The 19,309-nt window shown below is 50.2% G+C and overlaps 1 protein-coding gene across 2 annotated transcripts in view; it reads left to right on the forward strand.

Annotated features, from left to right (window-relative positions):
• The window catches only part of IFT122 (intraflagellar transport 122), a 67,773-nt gene that overhangs the window by 46,742 nt on the left and 1,722 nt on the right, over positions 1–19,309 (forward strand). For both annotated transcript variants that reach the window (XM_081105543.1, XM_081105544.1), the window contains 9 exons: positions 3,049–3,215; positions 6,394–6,565; positions 8,007–8,109; positions 10,050–10,190; positions 11,584–11,678; positions 14,364–14,464; positions 16,627–16,792; positions 17,667–17,778; positions 18,436–18,561. In XM_081105543.1, the coding sequence (XP_080961669.1) occupies positions 3,049–3,215; positions 6,394–6,565; positions 8,007–8,109; positions 10,050–10,190; positions 11,584–11,678; positions 14,364–14,464; positions 16,627–16,792; positions 17,667–17,778; positions 18,436–18,561 (1,183 nt within the window). The remainder of the gene's footprint in view (positions 1–3,048; positions 3,216–6,393; positions 6,566–8,006; positions 8,110–10,049; positions 10,191–11,583; positions 11,679–14,363; positions 14,465–16,626; positions 16,793–17,666; positions 17,779–18,435; positions 18,562–19,309) is intronic.

A 19,309-nucleotide genomic window follows, 5' to 3' on the forward strand; every position in this document is an offset into this window, starting at 1 on the left:
TGGCCCAGGAGTTTGTGGTCATCAGTAGCTGGACAAGCACCTGGTCTTTTCACCTTGGTGGTGGTTCCTTCACTCATCCCTCATATCCAAATGCTTCAGGTTCCCCCACTTTGCCATTTTCAACTTTTTTCACCCCCCATAGTGCCATTACACACACAGAGACACACAACGTAACACTGCATCTGTACTGAGAACACCTAAATCAGTGTGTCTCTTTCTGGGGATAACCATCTCTAAACCAAGGCCAAACCCTTAAACGAAAGGATTGAATCCTAGAGGGGGATTTGAGCATTAGGAGAGCTGTCTCTCGGTGTTCTTCATAACTTCTGGAACCTTCCAGCAAGCAGCTGTGGTGCCGCAGACAGTGCTTTCTCACCTTGGTGTCCAGGCTTTTCACTTTGCTAAGCCTCCATTTTCTTCTTGGAGGTGACAGTTGCATCTCAGCTTAGTTCTGAGAATTGCACAAAATAATGTCTGAGAAAACCCTTTACCAAGGCCGAGCTGTAGAAAGGTTAGGAAAATGAGATGGGCCAAGCCTGACCACAGAGTGGCTGTTCTTCAGCCCTCTCCCTGGTCAGCCCCACTCCTGCTCCTATACTGAGGCTCCTCCTCACACTTTGGGTGGGCTTCGTGCATCCACAGTCTCCCACCCAGAAATGCAGCCTATTTACACACTCCATCTGGTCTGCCTCTCTATGAAGGTAAATACTCTGGGGGTTGTTTTTGGTTGTAGTTTTTGGTCACAATTCCAAGTAGGTTGGTTCTGTTTCAATCCCTTCCCTCCCCCACCCCCCAGTAGTTTGAATTTGAGAAAGTGTGTATATACACATTATGTCTGGGGTGGGGAGGGATACAGTACTTATTAACATGGCATGTTTTTGTTTATTTGAAAATTGCTTCCCAAGATTCAATCTGGTTTTCGGAAAATTTTTAAATTACATTCCCATGTACAAATAAATTATATGCTTTCCGGATAAGTGACATGTTTATATGGTGATAAAGGGAATTATAATGCTCTTAACTCTTATGTAGTGTGTCCTTATCAAAATCACCGAGCATGAGAACACTGTTTAGTCTCATTCATCACTCAGCACAGCCTCTTTCTGTCCACTCCAGGGCAGAGTCTTTGCCATGGCCCCAGATAATGTGTAGATTAGCTTCATGGAACCAAAGAATCTTTGAAAACCCAGTTTGTTGATCCTTCAAGGAACCAGTTAGAGTCAGCTTCAATTAGGTCAGATCTCTTGGGACTGGGCTGTTGGGCTAGAGGAGGTCCCTTCAAGCCTATGAACTGTGTCCCTGGCTGGTCTCCTTATTGATGATCCAAATTTATGGCTTGCTTTTGGCCTCTGAACCTTCTTACTACAGTCACCCTGAGTGCACCGAGTACTCACTTTGAAGGCTATTTCTGTCTCTTCACCTGTTTTCCCCAGCTGCTAACCTCATTTAACCAACCAGGTTAGCAGAGTTTCCAGCTTTGCATTGGCATAAAGAGTACACATTGCAGTATTTGCCAAGAGTAAAGACTATGTCTATAGTGTCCACTAGGCATCTTCAAATAGTTAGTAGCTGCTTTCCAAACCCCTTCTCCTCTGTGAACTCTAGAAGGACCAAAGGCCAGTGACGTTAACCTATCTTTTATCGGATCCCCAGCATCAGGATAAATGATGCTCTTTCCTCCATTTAAAACAGTTGATTGTCTTAGGCCAATCTAATATATTATTTTAGGGGCTACACAATTACCCTGAAAGCAAATGGAGAAAAAAGTAGAGCTAATTGTTCAAGTAGGATTTTTGCATACATTGACTGTACTTTCCTGACAAGTGAGTGCTGATCGTGGGGAAAGGAGTGCTTTTTTTAGACTTTGTGAGGTTGACAGTGCACTCTCTACAGGGTACATTATTCCTAAGACAAACCGCTTCTTACTAGTTATGCAGATTTGGGTGCTCAGAGCTCTCAATTTCCTTTTTTGAAAAGCCCCACCTTTTAAAATGTCAGCACCAAACCTCAACTATGGCAAACTCCCACGTATGTATTTTAGGTAACTGTATTCTGAAAAGAGGTGATTTTCTGAGGCTGTTTCTCTCGCATCCTAGGGCCAACCCAGGGAAGATGGGCATGGCCTTTTAGAGGCCCCCTGTTGTGGTAGAAGGAACACAGGCTCTGAGGCTTGACCCTGTGAGCCTGCAAATCCACAGGCCTCTCTTCCTTCATGGATTCTCTCCAGGCCTCTTCCTCTGCCTCCGATCCCCTAGCCCCCAGCAGACCTGATCTCCAGACAATTGATACTGTCTAGTTGAGAAGTAATTAACCAGTAACATTTGTACTCCTTATCTGCCCTAGGCAAACACCTGGGGGCAAAGCCAATGGGAGATGCCCTAAGTTCAAGCAACAGAACATGAATAGAATCAGAAAACATGTGAATAGTACTTCCTGTGTGGTGGTGATGGGGAGGAGGACACAAAGGGGCTCTTCTAGACTGTAAATCATTTTGTCTGTTTAAGTTTAGGGGACTACATGCTCAGCCTCACCTTCAGGCATGTGGCATTCTCCCTATTATCTAAATAAAGATTGTAAGTTAGAATATTTGAAATTGTGCAACCAGGTAGTAGAGTCACTATATTGAAGTAGTCACACATATATCAAACACATACACACACAGAGAGAGAGAGAGAGAGAGAGAGAGAAACCTGATCATAAATTTGCCACACTTCAGAGTTTGTGTACAGTACTGCAAAGAGTCCGGAAAAGGTTGTTTAGCTAAAGAACAAATATGCATTAGTGGGCAGGACAGGAAACGTTGAAGGCCATAGTCCTTGACACTGTCCTAGTACCCCCCAGGAGCACCTGTGGGGCAGCCTGTGAGCACTCCTCCCTGACACCTGGGACTGCCCCCAGTCAGCTATGTAGGGATGGGCTCACACTTGCATCCTGATTGCCTGCTTCAGCCAAACAAGTCCTTCCTTGCTCCAGCTTTCAGCAGCCTGATGTAATGCTGGCAGCAGGAAATTCTAATTCAGAGTGTTTTTGTTTGTTGTGCTTCCTCAGGATTTCCTTGGATCTGGAGACCCCAAAGAAACAAAGATGCTAATCACCAAACAGGCTGACTGGGCTAGAAATATCAATGAGCCCAAAGCCGCTGTGGAGATGTACATCTCAGCCGGAGAGCATGTCAAGGCCATAGAGATCAGCGGTGACCATGGCTGGATTGACATGTAGGTTTTCAGTCACTGCCCCAAGAAGCATTTGGCATCATGTTGTGTCTTGTCAGCTCTTGGTTTTGACTGACAAGGAAAAAAATAGTGTTTCTCTAAACTAATGTGATAGTGATTAGGTTTTTGAGACACAGAGATTGGATGAGGCATTTGCTGTTTTTGAGGAGCTTAGCGAATTCCTGGGGGAAAGAATAGAAGGGAGTGAGGAGAAGGAGACACCCAAGTATTGGAGTTGCCCTTCCCTGAGCCTTCCCTGTGATCCAGGCACTGTGATACCTTGCAGACATTTGGTTCTCGCTGACACCCTAAGCGTGGGTATTTCCATGCCCGTCTTCCAAATGAGGAAACCAAGGCTCAAGGACCAAATGATCACACATGCCAAATAGTTGGGAAATTGTGGAGCTGAGCTTCATTCAAACTGATTTGGCTGACTTCAGTGCCCATCCTATCTAATAAAGAGGGAATATACTAATTGACGCTCACATTGTCGCAAAGATGGCAGTGCCCACAGCCAATAAGGAGGGAATATGCTAATTGACTGTCCTTCCCTCAAAAGATGGCAGCACCCACAGCCAATAAGGAGGGAATATGCTAATTGGCTGCCCTGCCCTCAAAGATGGTAGCGCCCAGTCCTCTCAGCCCTGCGGGGGCAACAGGTGCACGCGGCAAGGCCTGGCCCTGCCTCCGGAGACCCCCAGTCCCCTCAGCTCCCCAGCTGCCCAGGGCTGCCCGAGGCTCAGGTAACCAGGGCCGGCCAAGGCTTGCTCTGCCGGCAGTGGCAGCAGCAGAGTTGTGATGGGGCGTCGCCTTCCCCTGATCTCTGGGTCGCCTCCCGCCCCTGAGGGTTCCCAGACTGTGAGAGGGGGCAGGCCGGGCTGAGGGACCCTCCCTCCAGTGCATGAATTTTCACCCACCGGGCCTGTAGTAATACCTATAATGGTAGGAACTGAAAACGAGATGAAAACTTGCTAGCATGTCAGGGAAGGAGACATGAATTCTCATAGGAGGAACCATGAATGTCTTCTCCTAGGAGTAGTCTTTGCATGAAGGATCTTGATGAATTTCAAGAGGCAGAGATAGTAGGAAGGGGCAGGATGTGCAGGCTAAAAGCATAGCACAATGGGTTGACTGTGGTCAGAATAAAAGGTGTAGGAGGGGGAGAGTGAAGGACAGCTGGCTGTGGGCAGGAGGATCTGTGCTGGCCACTCTGGGAGGGCCTTGGGTGCCAGACTGAGGCATTTAGATTTGTCAGTAAGTAGTGAGGACCACTGATCAGAACTGTGCTGTCAGGAGCCCACTCAGGCAGTGGGTATAGAGTGGAGGGAAAACTAGAGGAAGAGAGACCAGATCACTGTAGTAGGCCAGGGAGAAATATGCTGGCTGATGGAATGAATGAGAGGCATGGAGTAGGCAGAACTGACAGGACCCAACTGAATGGGGGTGTTTGGGGGTGGGGCCAGGCAAGGGAATTGTACGCTGATTCTGAGATCTGGGACTGGTAGTCAGTAATGCCACTTGCCAAGGTAGAGAACAGAAGAGGAACAGGCTTGGGTGGGGCTGCTGGAGAGGGGATGGATTCAGTCTTGGGACTCTTAGAGCATCAGACCTCCAGGGGAAGGTCAGAGAAAGTGGGCCTCATGCTCATACACGTGCATGTGTGTGCATACATGTGTATACTCATGTGTACATATATGCACACACACTGCCATGGCTGTTAAGGGAAAGCAGGTGAGGGAGCAGTTTCTGAGGTCAGCTCAGTCTGAACTTTAAAAACTGTTGGTTGTTCTGGAAGCCACACTGTACTTCATAGGGAGCCGTGGCCCAGATAGGACCTGGGGAGGGAGAGGGGCTGGTAAATAATGAAATCATCCCTGTGAACCCCACTCTGTGGTTGATGTGTGTCCAAGAATAAAGTTTCTTGAAGAAAGAGGCACAGATCCCCTCTCACCCCCAAAATTATTCTTTTCACAAAAGGGATGTGCAGGAGAGAGCCGGGCGGATATAAGTCCCGCTCCCTCTAGGTTTTCATGTCACTTTCTTTTGCAGCTGATATGTACCAGGGTCACCTTGAGGAGACTTGGATTAGTTCAGGAAAGAGACATTCAGCATGTCCTGCCCTTTTCCAGGTCTGGCTGTAAAAGGTGCCTCTCCTCCAGGGACATTTGGTTTGACAGGTGGGGCTGGGGAGCTCTAAGGGGTTGCCTGTGCCACCTTTCCCTAAAATGTGTTGTTTCTCTCCTGAGAAGTGTTATTTTTAGATTCCATTATTATTCTAAGTACAGATTGACAGGCCTCCTGAGCTTGCCTGTCTCTGAGACAACGATCTGTTACAGCTGCTTCCCCTTCCTTTCTCACAAAGAGCAAGCTGGGTAGGACCCATTTCTCCTGGGAAAACTGGTTTTACCCTAAATCCTGGCCTGACTAGAGGGAACAAGCACATTTCATTCAGCCTCTATGTCTCCTCAAGCAGTGGGAGAGCCAGTCACTACTGGGAAGAAGTGTTGAGCAGTGGTGCCTATGGCCCCTCACTCATGGTTGGCACCTTTGGCCAGGAAGAGAGGCACAGTCAAGATTTCCTGCAGACCTCTTTTCCAGAGCTCAGAGCAGGCCCCACACAAACCTCTTCCTCTAGAGATTCTGTCACTGAAGAATTTTCACGCCTCTGCCTCTACTTTCCCATGAGAATTCTCAAAACAGTGGTGGGAAGAGCCCTTTGCCACTTCCTGACTGCAGAATCTTGGGCAGGTTGCTTCACCTTCCACCCTAGCCTTTAGTCTCCTCATCTGTAAAATGGGAAAACAGCACCACCTCTTAGGGTGGTGGAGATTCAATGAGATCACACATGCAAAAACTCATGGCACTGTTCTTGATACAGTAGGTGATCAGTAGATGCTTGTTTCTCTCCCCTGGTTCCTGCTGGATAGACCAGTAACTCCCATGAAAGGGGGAGGGCGGAGCAGTGTTCTTTAGCAGGCCACCTCTCCCTGTCACTGGGCACTGTTTCTGGGTGTGTATTCACTCATTTAATAACCCCCTCAAGCACCAGGGGCCGTGATACTATATTGAGCACTGACAGCAACATGAAGTGATACAGAGCCTGCCCTCAAGGAGATCCGCTTCCTTGCCTCAGGCTCCTTTCACAGGAGTCCATCTTCTCCCTGTGTGCTTGCCTCTCCAGGTTAATTGACATTGCCCGCAAGCTGGACAAGGCTGAGCGGGAGCCCCTGCTGATGTGCGCTCATTACTTCAAGAAGCTGGATAACCCTGGCTATGCTGCTGAGACCTACCTGAAGATTGGTGACCTGAAGTCCTTGGTTCAGCTTCATGTGGAGACCCAGCACTGGGATGAGGTGAGGGTGTCGCACGCTTCAAGGGTTAGGGGATCCAGTCTGAGCCCTGGGCCATGGGGGACTTTTTTGGGTTTAGATGGAGAGCAGCTGCCCTCATTGTGATAATGAACATTAGCCTGGCAGACAGGAGACTTAACCTTGAATTCTCCAAGCCAGAGTATTTTGGCGGGCCTTTTGATACTAGCTTTCCATTTGTTTGCTCGTTCATTCATTCAGAGCATCTTTATGGACTGCTGGCTCTGTACCAGCCTGTGAGAGAGACTAGGCATGGGAGAGTTCATGTGACAGCCCCCATTGCCTGCTGTGGTCTGAGCTGCCTCTGACCAGCACCACAGGCTGACACATGTCTGACATGGAGAGACACCTGTGTGACATTTAAAACCTGCTGGGTGGCAGAAAAGGTCACCACCCATACTTTCAGGTGCAGGTTGCCAGAGCTATTTAAGAGGTCGGCTCCTCCTCTTCCTCCTTGCCTACCTGGCCCCACTTAAAGACCTAGGCTCTTCTTGCATGAAAGGCAGGTGAGAAGAATTAGCAGGTCAATAGGAAGATGACTGGGATGAGGATGCAGAAGCAGTGACGTGCTGCCCCCGCTGTATCTTGAACTCACCCTCTAGCTCACTGGCAACCTGTGTCCTGGATTGAAATTCATCCATGGAAGTATTGGAGACTGCACCCTTCGTCCTTACCCTACCCACCATGTTCTCGTTTACAGAGCCAGAGTGTAGGACTTTTCTGGGTATGAGTTGTCTCACTCCTGTCTGCCCTCTGAGTGGCTCCATTTGGTGAGGTGACATGGCCACTTATGAGAAAAGGTGGAGCCAGGGACAGAGGTAATAATGGCGTCTCAAGATAAGTTTATCAGGAGATTACTCAAGCAGCATAAATTACAACATCTTGGAACGACTCAGTCCTGGCTGTGTATCAGGCAAACTTTCTCCCTGTTTCCACATACTTTCCCCTGTGATTCATTTCCAATTCTCCTGCCTGACAGGTGGTTCTGGGACTTAGATGAAGCAGTCACCGGGTCCCATACAGCATCAGTCCATCATCATCTTTGATAGCTAATACACAGGATGATGATAATGTCAATTCTGTTTCCTTAGGTGTCGCCTGCAATTAAAAGAAATCTGTTTGCAGCGGTACAGGAGCCCACGCAAACCCTCAAAATAAAATGTTTCCGATTCTGTGCTGCTTCTGTGGTCCAGAAACAGACTGTTGTTATTGAATCCAGTCACTTGCATATAGCTGTTAATTGCCTTTGTTTTCAAAGAGCTGATTTGTTTTTGCAGTTCTGGGGGCTGTGGGGGGGAAGCACTCTCCCCCTCTGAGTTGTCAAGCTGGCAAAATATGACATCCCTGATGGATTCAGCCAAGTGCCATGTTTTCAAGGGGGCTGCAGGGGCTCTTTTATTGCAAATGCATTGATTCCTTCCTCCAGGCTTTTGCTCTGGGCGAGAAGCATCCTGAGTTTAAAGAAGACATCTACATGCCCTACGCTCAGTGGTTGGCAGAGAACGATCGTTTTGAGGAAGCCCAAAAAGGTAGGTCACACAGACTGGCACCTTGCAGAAGGAGCAGGAGGGGGCACTGCCCAGATACACATTTCAGGAAGGCTGCCAAGCTCCTCCCTTTGTAGACCACCAAGATGTACGACTTCATCTGGGCATGTGATGTGTTTACTGATGAAGGTCTGGGGAGCAGGGAAAGAACATGGGCTCTGGAGTCAGACACATCTGGTCCATCACGCACCTGCCTTTGGACCTTACACAGGTCCTATCTCCCCTCTGAGCAAAGCACCTTGCACTCAAATGTATCTTCCCATTTAATCCTCACAATAGCCCTCTGATGTAGGTGCCGTTTTATAGATGAGAAAACTGAGGTTGGAAGTGGTACAGGGATTTTGCCTGAAGTATCACAGCAAGGAAGTGACAACGAAGGAATTCAAGCCAGGTTGGGGCGAGGACAAAATGAGAGGATTCGCACAGTGTCTAGCACAGTCTCACCTGACACTTTCCTCTGCCATGGATAGAAATGGGTTCTATTTCTGGCTCAGTTAAATGGGGTATCCTCAGCTCCTCAGCATTTCCACAGGTAGAGCGGGCTGCATACTAGGTATGGCAGTATCTGAAACAGAAGTGAAAGAGAATATAGAACTTTAATTGGTAGTAATAATTTAAAAATATGATTGCCTTCTATGTCAGGCACTGCCTGGGCACGTAACTACATAACCTTGAATCTCGGTAGCAGCCCTGCAGAGACAGAAACTAACTGTGCCCTGCAAAGTCACAGAGCCAGAGAGTGACAGCCCAATTGGACCAGATCTGGCTGGCTGGCTGGGGAACCTGATTCTTCTGCTAGGTTTTGCTGCCTCTTCAGGAAGTCTTCTAATTGAAGTTGGGTGTGTCATATTCCGTAGCATCTCATTTACACGTCTATATGGTTGCCACCTCCGGACACGTTTTGGAACAAATGTCTCCCTGTTGAATCTCCTCAGCTTGGTAAAGCCCCCTTTGAAAGACAGCGTCTTCTCTACTGCTTCAGCTTTTCCAGAGAACCCAGTTGTTAAAGTATCTGCATGTTTGGGCAAAACATATCAACCTATCCATCTGTCTGTGTCTGCCCTTCCAAGAATCCATCGCCATAGTAACTTGGTACTCAGATGAGAGATTGCAGATGAGAATGGAACAAAGGCCAGACCTTTTCCTTCTCTGAAGCTGAGGATTTGGATAATCTGAGAGCCCATATGTGGGCAAGTGTCACAACTAGAAGTGCTTCTCGGGCAGCCCCAGCATTCCAAGGTTCTGGCACACAGTATGTACAAGAGATTTCTCTTAAATAGAATAGGAACGATTTAGAGATTTTTGGGGGCTTGTTTTCACAAATGTTTGGTTGCTGGAACCAAGCCAAAATTTTTTCAAGGTTGTCATCAAAAAGCACTCAGTTGAAGACTGACTAAGGACTTGAGTTGCGCTTGGTTCTGTGACCTTGGCATGCTGCTTTTCCTCCACCTTGCGGAGCCCATTAAAAAGGGTCTTCATAAGCCTGTTGTGATGACCCAGGGAAGTAAGCAGCAACAAAAGCACTTTCTAAACCACCAAAACCATTCAAGTGTCAGGTCCTGTTAGTGTCACCTCAGAAATCACAAGGCTTTTCCCTGGAGTGGGATGGGGGCAAAACCTCACTGATGAAGAACAACAGTTTTATCTTTAGACTTTGCCCTGCAATTTGGTCCCTCAAGTTTTTCTTGCTGCCATGCCTTTACAAAGTTGGTTGCCTTTTCCCAGCCAAAAGGGAGCATATCTCACTGTAGTTTTTTCAAGATATAGCCTAGGTTATTTATAGCCTTCGGCCTGAGAGGCGCATCCCAGCAACGAAGTGCTGCAGATGCTCTGATGAATGTCCTACTTCTCAGCAGCCCCTTGCAAGCCCTGCAAAATTCCCTCCAACTCCCTGAATTGTGTGTGTTTTTGTGCCCCTCCAGCGTTCCACAAGGCCGGGCGGCAGGGGGAAGCAGTCAGAGTGTTAGAGCAGCTCTCAAACAACGCTGTGGTAGAAAACAGATTTAATGATGCCGCCTATTATTACTGGATGCTGTCCATGCAGTGCCTCAATATAGCTCAAGGTAAGTAAACAACAGCCAGGCCGCTTGTTTTCCCCGGCCCCGCTCTGGCACCAAGATAAACATCGAAAGAGCTGGGACGTTTTAATTAAAGCCTTGGGCTTGTTTATTGGGTGTATTGTCCGTAACCCTGCCTTGCAGTGCCCTAATCTGATGTGTCATCTTTTTCCAGTTTGCCCATAAGCTTAAAGATGGTATGAGGACCATCCTGGGGTTACAGATGGGGGTGGGGTCATACCCTGTGTTGCTAATTCAGAACATGTCTCTCCCCTGCTACCTGGGAGCCCATAACTGGACCTGGGTGAGCTCTGGTTTTAAAAATGTTTTTAATTAAATGAAAAGATGAAGAAGAGATCACTTTACAATAACACACTCCAGATTCTCACTCATCCCAAGCAGAAAAATAGTTTCAATGTTGCTTTCATTCACAAGACTTCCCACTGAGGGAGTTCTGAAAGCGGCTGGGACAGAGAGATGTTCTTTTTTTTTTTTTTTTAAATATATTTTATTGATTTTTTACAGAGAGGAAGGGAGAGGGATAGAGAGTTAGAAACATCGATGAGAGAGAAACATCTATCAGCTGCCTCTTGCACACCCCCCACTGGGGATATGCCTGCAACCAAGGTATATGCCCTTAACCAGAATTGAACCTGGGATCCTTTAGTCCCTAGGCCAATGCTCTATCCACTGAGCCAAACCAGTTAGGGCCAGAGAGATGTTCTTTACTAGACCGAGGCCAGTATGCAGGAATGAGAAAAACACGAATTGGAGGCAGCTAGGTGACGTTACAAGTCACAATTCCTTCCTCAGCTATGTGTCCCTGTCTCTAGCATGGGGGTAATCCTGCCCCTCCTTCCTAAGGCTGCTGTGAGCCTCACAAAAGCCATGGTCACAGTTTGATAACTGTCAAGCTGGGGTGTAGGTTGGTATTTTTCTGTTCTGGCCAGTGGTCTGTGATTTTAATAAGGAACAGCACAGTGGAAAGAGGCTTGAGGTGAGCATGAATAAAATCGGCCCTTGCCCACCCTCCCTGCCAGGCTCCTCTGGTATGACTGAGTGCCAGTGATCATATTCTTGCCCTAGCTGGCGCTCTCTCAGTGGAGTGACCTGAGAGAGCATAGTGTGGGCTCTGGGAGAACCTTCGAGAAATATCCACAGACTTTCCCTGGCCATGTGCTCTGCCACGCTGAGACTTTCCCGGTCTTGGGATGGCCCCAGCTTCTAAGCAGAGCACCTTTTCCATTCATTGCACCTCTTTGCCACTCTTCCTGGCGTAGTCCTGGTGTTGGGGGAGAACTGTCGACTGGCAAAAGTGCCATTGCCTAGCTCTTCCTTCTAGACTGGTTTGACACGCCTTCTCCTTGTTCCCCTACTCCCCTCCCACTGCACACTGAAGATCCTGCCCAGAAGGACACAATGCTCAACAAGTTTCACCACTTCCAGCACTTGGCTGAGCTGTACCACTGCTACCATGCCATTCACCGGTACACGGTAAGATGGCCCGGAAATGGGCACCTAAGCTAGGGGCACTGCCTACTGAGATAGCGGCACTGGACTTGTCTTCAGTAAACCCACTGGGCAGGGTGACCTGCTGAGAAATCCTGCTCTTCTCCTGAGAAACAAAATTTGGAACTTTGATTGGCTGCTTGTTTGACATGTAGCAAGCTGCGGGCTTCTGAATTAGTCAGCCAGAGCTAAATTGGGCCTTTCTAGTTGCTTGTTTCAAGTTTGGATGACTCAGACAGACTCTAGGTTAGCCAGACAAAGGGCTATCTAAAGTGATCGGGGTGAACATTCCATGGGGATCTCACCTAGATGGGTGAAGGCCTAGTTCTAACAAAGGCCTGAGGGTCCCTCCCTAGCTCTGCAGCTGGCTTGCTATGTGACCTTGAGCAATTTACTTTCCTTCTCTGGCCTTCAGTTTCCTTCTCTATAAAACATGAGGGTTGCCAGGCCGGCATGGCTCAGTCGTTGAACGTCAACCTATGAACCAGGAGGTCACGGTTTGATTCCCGGTAAGGGCATATGCCTGGGTTATGGGCTCCATTCCCAGTGTGGAATGTACAGGAGGCAGCCAATCAATGATTCTCTCTCTCATCATTGATGTTTCTATCTCCCTCTCCCTCTCCCTCTCCCTTCCTCTCTGAAATCAGGAAAGTGGCTTCTTTCCAGGTGAGCACCTGAGATGAGGGGCTCTGAAGGGGCTGTAAGGGCAGGCGAGGTCCCTTGAGACCACTGCCCCTGGTGTGGGGAGGAGATGAGATGCAGGCTTGATGGCTGGCTCAGGCAGAGCCTATCAGAGGAGTCTTTCTTGCCAGACTCTCCCCAGAGGCAAATTATGTGCCAAGAGTTCAGCACAAAAGAGGGGCAAAGAGGTGCCCAGGTGGAAAGCAGACCCCAAACTCAACTTAGGCTCAAAAGTCAAGGCCCCAGCTCAGTATCAGTTTGCCTGAGCCACTTCGAGCCCAGCTCTTTCTCTTTTTGCTCTTCTTCCTCTAAACCTCGGGGCATGAGCATGGGGTGTCTCTTCTCTGTAACAGCTGAGCCTATGTGCAGGACGTTTGCACATCTGTGAGCTTGTGGCAACTTCGTACCAGCTGGGGACCTTGGCTGTGCACTCCAGTTGAGGCTTCTTCATTAGGCCATTCCTTCATTCAATAAATTCCTACTGTGTGATAGGCCCTGTTCTGAGGCCTCAGGACACAGTGGTGAACAAGACATTGTCCCTGCCTCTGCGGAGTTCATAGTCTAGTAACAAGAAGTTGTAGTAAAGTTCCCTCAAGGGACTTCCTCGAAAAGGTGAGCCCTAAGCCCTAAGCCCTAAGCCCAGAGGAGGGAGGTAAGTAAGGATGGGGCAAAGTGCAGAGGAGGAGGAAGAGCATTCCTGGCAGAGGTCACAGCATGTGCAAAGGCATGGCGGTAGGTGGTATTTTAAGGTTTGGCAATCAGGTCCCAGCAGAGCAGCTCTAATGCAGAGCAGACTGGGAAGGGAAGCAGCAGACCTTTCCTGGCATAATGGCTTCCTTCCCAGAGGAGTGGAGAGGTGCTAATCCTGAGGAACGCCCCAACCCCTGTTCTTCCTGGGACATTTCTTAGCTTCCACACCTAGTGCAATGTAACCAGAGGCAGGCTTCTCCCTGGCTCTCACCCAGAAAAGGATGCAGTCTCAGGTTTTCTTGGGTTCTTGGAACTAACAGAGGCTACAGACATTTAAGTGAGAACTGGAGAGAGAATGCTGGGCTCTGAACTAAAATAGTGTAAAGGGAGTCCTAGTGACTTTAGACCAATTAGGGCCTAAGTCCTGATGGCTCCATGATGAGAGTGGTCTAGCAAGACCTTTAAGGAAATGTCAGTTTATTGCCATTTAAGCACTTGCGAGAGGAGGGGTGACTGGCCTGAATTAGGCATTCTCATCTAAAGCAGTCTCAGTTTGCACACACTGTGCCAGATTCCTTCTAAGTGGTATTCTTAACTTTTTATGGACCCTTTCTGATAGAAAATGCCCTCTGGTCTGCTGTTCTGAGCTTCTGGCAGCCCCTAGGTATTCATTCGGTTAATGTGTGTTGAGTGCCTCATCTTTTAGGGCCTGTGCCAGGTGCTGGGGCACAGGGATGAGCAGTTGAGGGGCTTCACCACATGTGCATATTTGGTGGGCATTGAATGGGCAGGCCGCTCGCTGTTGGAGAGCAGAGAAGAGGTATGTGATTTTATGCTGTGGGCTAACTACCGCCCTGCAGGTTTATAGCACGGCCATGTCCTAAATTGCATAACTGTCTTCTCTTTTCGAGCTAATTGGAGACAGCTTGAGCTCAGGGAAATGGAATCATTACATACCCCAGAAGCAGTGCCACTCGGGAGACATGCTTGGGCTTTGGAAATCAGATCTGGGTTTGAATCCCAGTTCTGCTCCTTTCTAGCCGGGTGACCTCGGCAGATCATCTCCCTGGGCCTTGGTTTGCTCGTTAGTACAGTAAGGATGAAAATACATCCCTCACAGGACTGTGTTAAAGACCACATAAGACAGTGGCTATAAAATGCCCTGCACACAGTAGGTGCTCATTAAGCAGATCTGCTCATTTACTAAAGTATCTTAGAATTATTGGCATCTGCTTTTCAGCCTGGCCCAGCAGTGGCTCATTTGAGGAATTCAATCCCTGTTTGCTTTTCTTACTGTAGGAGGAGCCGTTCAGTTCCCATCGTCCGGAAACCCTCTTCAACATCTCCAGGTTCCTGCTGCACAGCCTGACGAAGGACACCCCCTTGGGCATCTCTAAAGTGTATCCTCTCTCTTACCCCCACCCTCTGTCCCACCCCTCTTGTCTAATGGCCCTGAGAAGTTCTTTCCAGAGCACTTTGCTGGCAGAAGCTTCGCTCTCTCCAGCAGCCCTCAGGGAAGACAGAAAGCTTGCCCAGGCGCTGCTGTTTGCTGTAGAAGAGACCCAGCCAGGGAAGCCGAGGGGCTAATGCCAAGAGAAGATTAGTTTACAGGGTTCTCCGTGCTAGACCCAGTACTGAGTCTCCAGCCAGCACACTCTCCAAGCCCTCCCGGAACCCACAAATGTGGGTGTGACTGCGATACAGGAAGCACCAGGCCTTTGGGTTTGGAATTTTAGACACTTCCCTAGGGAGGCCGGTGGATGGAGCACCTGTTGTGCCCCAAGCCCCTTGCCAGGCAGTAGGCAACAAAGCTGCTGTCTAGTGGGAGAGGTGGACCTGTCAGGGCCTCGTTCAGTGGGATGCATGCTGTTTCCAAGGGTGGAATGCAGCTGGGGTCTTGGCCAAGGAAGGCACCTGGAGGAGGTGATATCCATCCTACAGGCTGAGGTAACCGGGGACGACAGTAGAATGGATGTTCCAGGAGAGTATCTAACACATGGAAAGGCCAGGTGGTGAAGTGAGCATGATGTGCCAGAGGAGCTGAGGCCTGCCCTAGGGAGCCAGTCTGGAGAGGCAGTGACCTTGGGGCCTCCTCCCTCCTCTGGCTGGTGCAAGCCACAGGGAGGGCTATAAGCAGAGAATAGGCAGAGGGCCTATCTGCCAGAAACTACCAGGAAATGACTAACATCTTTAAGATCCAGAAAGTCATAAAGAACATAAATATCCTCTCCTGTTGGAAATCTCACCATTCTCTCAGCCCCTTTCCAGCTCCAACGGGGCCTGCCTTCTGTAAGGAAAAAGCCCTCCCAGGAGAGGGCTCAGAGGTGCTAATCAGGTGTTTCTAAAGCAGTGGTTCTCAATCTTCTGGCCCTTTAAATACAGTTCCTCATGTTGTGACCCAACCATAAAATTATTTTCGTTGCTACTTCATAACTGTAATGTTGCTACTGTTATGAATCATAATGTAAATATCTGGTATGCAGGATGGTCTTAGGCAACCCCTGTGAAAGGGTCGTTCGACTGCCAAAGGGGTCGCGGCCCACAGGTTGAGAACAGCTGTAAGGGTTCCAGGCCCAACATTTACATTTCAGAGGAAACTCCCACAAATCAAGCCTTGCCTTCAGTGACTGAAACCCCTGCAAATGAGCGGCCAAGGACACCCTGCTGGGGTCTGAGCACCTGCACCCAACCTTTCCAGCAACTCCATTCAAGTCAGCAGAGTTTGATTGAACCCCTGCCCTGAGCTTCACCCTGTGCTGTCCACTGGGGACCTGGGAATAGCTCCAGATAATCCCAGACTTTGAGGAGTCACAGTGAAGACACAGACAAGGAAACTTACCTCCGGATAACTGCTGGAGTGGAAGGAGCCACACTTGGGGTGTGGGGAGCAGGAACCTCAGGGGCAGGAGAGCGGGGAGGAGGCATGGAGCTGGCTGGGGAAGTGGATTAAGGTGTTCACAGGTGGACTGGGAAAGAAGGTCAGGCTGGGTCTGAGTACAGCCAACATTTGAGGTGACCTGAGATTGAACACAGTCTTGTCAGCCTCAGTCTGAGGAGCTCAGAGGAAGGCCTCAGAGAGCAAGGGAGGCTGCCACTCAGAAACCACCCTGGCCCTTGGGGAGGGTAGGCAGAGAGAAGTGCGCTGCACCCAGTGGCTCTGTAAGCTGGGCCTGAGGGCAGCTCCCCAGGCAGTCTGGGACCAGGTTCTACATGGCAGAACTGGAGTAGGAGGGCTTGGCTGGCAGGCTGGGCAAGGTGGGGAGAGCCATTTTGTCCTGATCAGGGTACAAGATGAGTCAAAGCAGGCTCAGAGAACTTAAGCAAGGTTAAAATAAGTAATGGAAACTGCACTGTCTTTATCTCTGAAAAAATCTCTGGGCCTTGATATCCGAGAAATATACTTACATCCCATAAAAGAACTAAGTACTCCTCAAGCTCCTGCTTGTGCCCTCCTGGCACCAGCATGAGCTGTGTTCTGGCACTGGGCTCATTCTGAGGGTGGGCGGTGCCAACTCTCAGGCCCCAGTGTAGGCTTTGTTGTCCTTAACCCTGTGATCGACAGGAGAACACTCTTCACTCTGGCCAAGCAAAGCAGGGCCCTGGGTGCCTACAAACTGGCCCGGCACGCCTATGACCAGCTGCGGGGCCTGTACGTCCCTGCCAGGTTCCAGAAGTCCATCGAGCTGGACAGCCTGACCGTCCGCTCCCAGCCCTTCCATGACAACGAGGTGAGGGCACAGCCCCCTCAGGCTCCTCCCCTGCAGCATCTTTGGACATCGCCTGACGCATGCTCTCAGCTGTCAGTGTCCCTTCCCCTGCCTGAGCCCTGGCTTGCCAGCTCCTGCTCTTTCCTCTCCACCCCTCTGTTCTCCACTCAGCCCTTTGTGCTCCAGTTGCAACCCTCAGCTCCCCTGCAACCCACAGCCCTGCCCCATCTTCTTCCTAGCCCTCTCAAGGTTCCATTTCTGCTGTGGCCCTGCTCTGTCTCTAGCCTCCCTCCACACCTCCATGACCAGGTGGCTCTGCCTTCACCTCATCCTAAGAGCCCAAGCCCTAGCCCGCCTTCCTTCTGGAACCAGGTTATTGCTCTTTGGTAAATCCACCCCATGTCTATGCCCAGCCCTCTTTCCTCCAACCCAGCTAACTGTCTCTCTCACAATCCCCTCTTTAAGCTCATGGTAGAGTCTGGCATCAGATAGACATGGCTTCAGATCTAAGTCCCACCATTTCCTAGCCATGTCTCAATCTTCCTGAGCCTGGGTTTCCTTCTCTATCAAACAGGGGCACACATAATAGCTTTCCCATAGTGGCTGTAAGGGTGAAGGCCAGTATAGGTGATGTGCTTAGCACAGTACCTGAAGCATAGTAAGTGGCTGGTGAATGTGGCCATGGTTATTGGCATTCCTGCCAGGAGAACAGAGCTGCTGAGTCCTGCCTGTGAAGGAGGTGTCCAGGCCCCAAATGACGAGGCCTCCCGTGTCTCTGCAGGCTCTTTCTCTGCTTCACACGGCACAGAGCCCCAGGCCCAGTGCCCCCACCTACCCAGGTGGCCTTTACTCTCAGCAGCTAGGCCTAGTCTGTGGTGCTTGTTCTTTTTTGCAGGAGCTGGTGCCCTTGTGCTACCGCTGTTCTACCAACAACCCGTTGCTAAACAACCTGGGCAATGTTTGCATCAATTGCCGCCAGCCCTTCATCTTCTCCGCGTCGTCCTATGGTGAGTCTGGCGCATGTGGAGGGGGTACCAGTGAATGGCTGGATCCGTCCACTGCTTGCTGGCCACATGCGTCCTGATTTGTAAATTGGGAACAGTGTGACAGCCACCCTGCCTGACACATAGAGTCATTCAGGGTTCCCAGAGACAGGATGCACAGTGCTGCGTGAACCTGAAACACCCATCCCTCAGAACCTTGTGTGAGGCTTTGCCTAACATAAATGCCCCAGCAATAGAGGCTGCTGGTTGGGCATTTGGTCTGGGAGGCTGAGGTGGACTCTCAAGTCCCAGTTCCTTCTATGTTGACATAGGATCCGAAGCCCCTTCCCAGTAGCTGGGCGGAGGCCTTGCCTCTTCCCTCAGAGAGGAGTCCATCCAGCTACTAGGGGGAGGAAGGAGGCCAAAGGCCCAGTTCTCGTCCCCATACACACAGACAGCCCCCCCCCACACACCACACCCCTGCTCCCGGACATTGAGCAGGCAGGAGGGGTGTCCCTGCTGCTCAGCTTGTCTACCTGATTTCAGAGAAGCCTGCCGCTGGGTGAGGAAGGAACTCTGTGGGCCTCCCACCTCTCTCATGCTGCCTGGTGAGAGTATCCAGCCCCCAGCTTCCCACAGGGTGCCATCCCCCAGCTCCTCCCCGTGCCCTGTGTCTTCCAGAGGTGCTGCACCTGGTCGAGTTCTACCTAGAGGAGGGGATCACTGATGAAGAAGCCGTCTCCCTCATTGACCTGGAGGCACCAAGACACAAGCGTGAGAACAAATGGCAAGAGATCACAGGAAACAGTATCCTGGGCATCGGCTTGACCCCTGTGTGTGCCAGCTGAGCTCAGGGCCTGGGTGTGAGGAGAAGGCAAGAGGGCCTTGGAGGATGGCTGGGCCAGGGAGGGCAGGAACATGGCAGGCAATTGCTGAGTGAGTGGAGAGGCCCACATGGCGGCATGGACAGGCCTCACCTGGGGCCTGTGTTCCTACAAGCTTCCAGGTAATGCCAATGCCACTGGGCCATGAACCACATTTTGAAGAACAGAAGACAGAGGAGAGCTCAAGAAGAGAGACAGAAACTGTGTCCACACACCAGTCCTCTGCACACATACATCTGCTTAGGCTGGGTTATTGCTGCTGTGTGAGGCCACATCCTGTACCTGACTCAGCACCAGCAGCCTCCAGTCTGGGGGACCTTTTGCATGGGAGCCCCGCTGCCCTGGCCTCACACAGCTCCACCACCACTGCCTGGCAGAGGTGGCGGCTCCCTGGGGACCTTCAGCCTAATCTGGCCAGCCTCAGGATCTGCAGGAGCTCTTACCCCCTTCTCCATGAAACATGACCTTCAAGGCCATCCCAGAAATATGGCCTGCAAAACACCCGGCTACTGCTGAATGTTTCTCCAAGAGCTGCCAGGTCGCTGCCCCATCATTTCTACAGCCACACACAGCAGGCCCTCAGGCCTCTGCTCACATGGTGCTTCTGGCCGGCAGGCCCATGTGAGCCATGGCATGGTCCCTGTGGGGCAGCAGAGCCCATCAGAGCCCTT

The sequence above is a fragment of the Myotis nattereri genome (genome assembly GCF_964212035.1).
Source record: "Myotis nattereri genome assembly, chromosome: 14".
Taxonomy (NCBI): domain Eukaryota; kingdom Metazoa; phylum Chordata; class Mammalia; order Chiroptera; family Vespertilionidae; genus Myotis; species Myotis nattereri.